At 54.5% G+C, this 1,204-nt stretch overlaps 1 protein-coding gene across 1 annotated transcript in view; it reads left to right on the top strand.

Moving 5' to 3' along the window:
- Positions 1–806: 806 nt before the first annotated feature.
- Positions 807–1,204, top strand: part of LOC111822224 (centrosomal protein of 295 kDa-like) — a 9,760-nt gene continuing 9,362 nt past the window's right edge. Inside the window, exon 1 of the mRNA XM_023739855.1 lies at positions 807–926. Within this exon, the coding sequence (XP_023595623.1) occupies positions 807–926 (120 nt within the window). The remainder of the gene's footprint in view (positions 927–1,204) is intronic.

Genomic DNA, 1,204 nt, shown 5'->3' with positions numbered 1-1,204 from the left:
GTGGACTCAAGCCTCCAAACTTTGTGTTACCAGCCATGCACCTTAACTGTTTGCATCACCCGGGGACTTCTGGGGCATAATCCAAAACTACCAAACCCATTGCCAACAAGTCGATTAAAACTCACACGGACCCTATAGGACAGAGTAGAACTGCCCCCATAGGGTTTCCAAGGAGCTGCTGGCCGACCATTTGGTTAGCAGCCCAGCGCTTAACCACTCCGCCACCAGGGCTCCTGGCACATAACTCCCCCCCCACAAAAAAAAAAAAACCCGAGTCGATTCAGTGCTCAGTAAATATGAACCTGTGCTCATCTCCTCTCTGAATATAGGTTACTTACAGTAGATAAATTCTTGGCATGTTCTAGGTGTCTGGGACCTCTGGAGGCACAGAGTAATATGATACGGTTCACTGCTAAAAGTTGGAGGCCTTAAGTGAAAGCTATCAGAAACTGCAGTACAATAGCACCAATGAATTGTGTAGTCACTACACGAAGGTATATATATATCCTAAGAAATCTTCACGATGGGGCCTTATGACCTCATGGCTCTGGACAAATGACTTCACCCTTCTAAATCTGTCTCCTGATGACATAAGCTCTTTGAGAGAAATAAAACTTCAAAGGCACCTTCTCTATGAGAAATAATGGGCCTCTACGCAGGGACTAGCGCGCGCTAGTACGCGTACACATGAAGAGGGGTTTTAACTCCGCGCGGCCCTCCCGGCGGCCCCCGGGGGAGGCGGGACCTGGCCGATTCCCGCGGTTTGGTCCCGCCATTGGCGGGCGGTTTGAATGACGGAAGTGACGATGGCTCGGCGATGGCCGCCCCGCAGGCGCACAAACGGCTGTTTAGAAGCTGAGTGGCTGTGGCTGTCCGGTCGTGCTTCTTCAGGGGTCCAGTTCCTTACTCCGGCTCCCCATTCTCAGGTGAGTGACGCCTTGGCTTCCCCGCAGCCCTGGGCGTGCACGACTTCCAGAGGCTCAGGAGCTATGAGTGTGCTTACGCAGGAGGGGATTCCGTGAAGGCGCAGCGTCGCTAACAGCGCAGCCCGTGGTGGCCTCGGCAAGTCGCGGGCCCTGGCCTGGGTCGGGCTGGCGGCTGTAAAAAGCGCCCAGGCAAGGAGGTACGTCCCGACCCAGACCCTCCAGCTTAGTGCGGAGGCTACTCCTCGGTCTTACAAGCTTGTGGCTTTGCGCACTCTCCT

The sequence above is a fragment of the Trichechus manatus genome, unplaced genomic scaffold (genome assembly GCF_000243295.1).
Source record: "Trichechus manatus latirostris isolate Lorelei unplaced genomic scaffold, TriManLat1.0 scaffold00141, whole genome shotgun sequence".
NCBI classification, from domain to species: Eukaryota; Metazoa; Chordata; class Mammalia; order Sirenia; family Trichechidae; genus Trichechus; species Trichechus manatus.
Note: the sequence above shows the minus strand (reverse complement) of the source record. Positions and strands in the feature narration are given on the sequence as shown.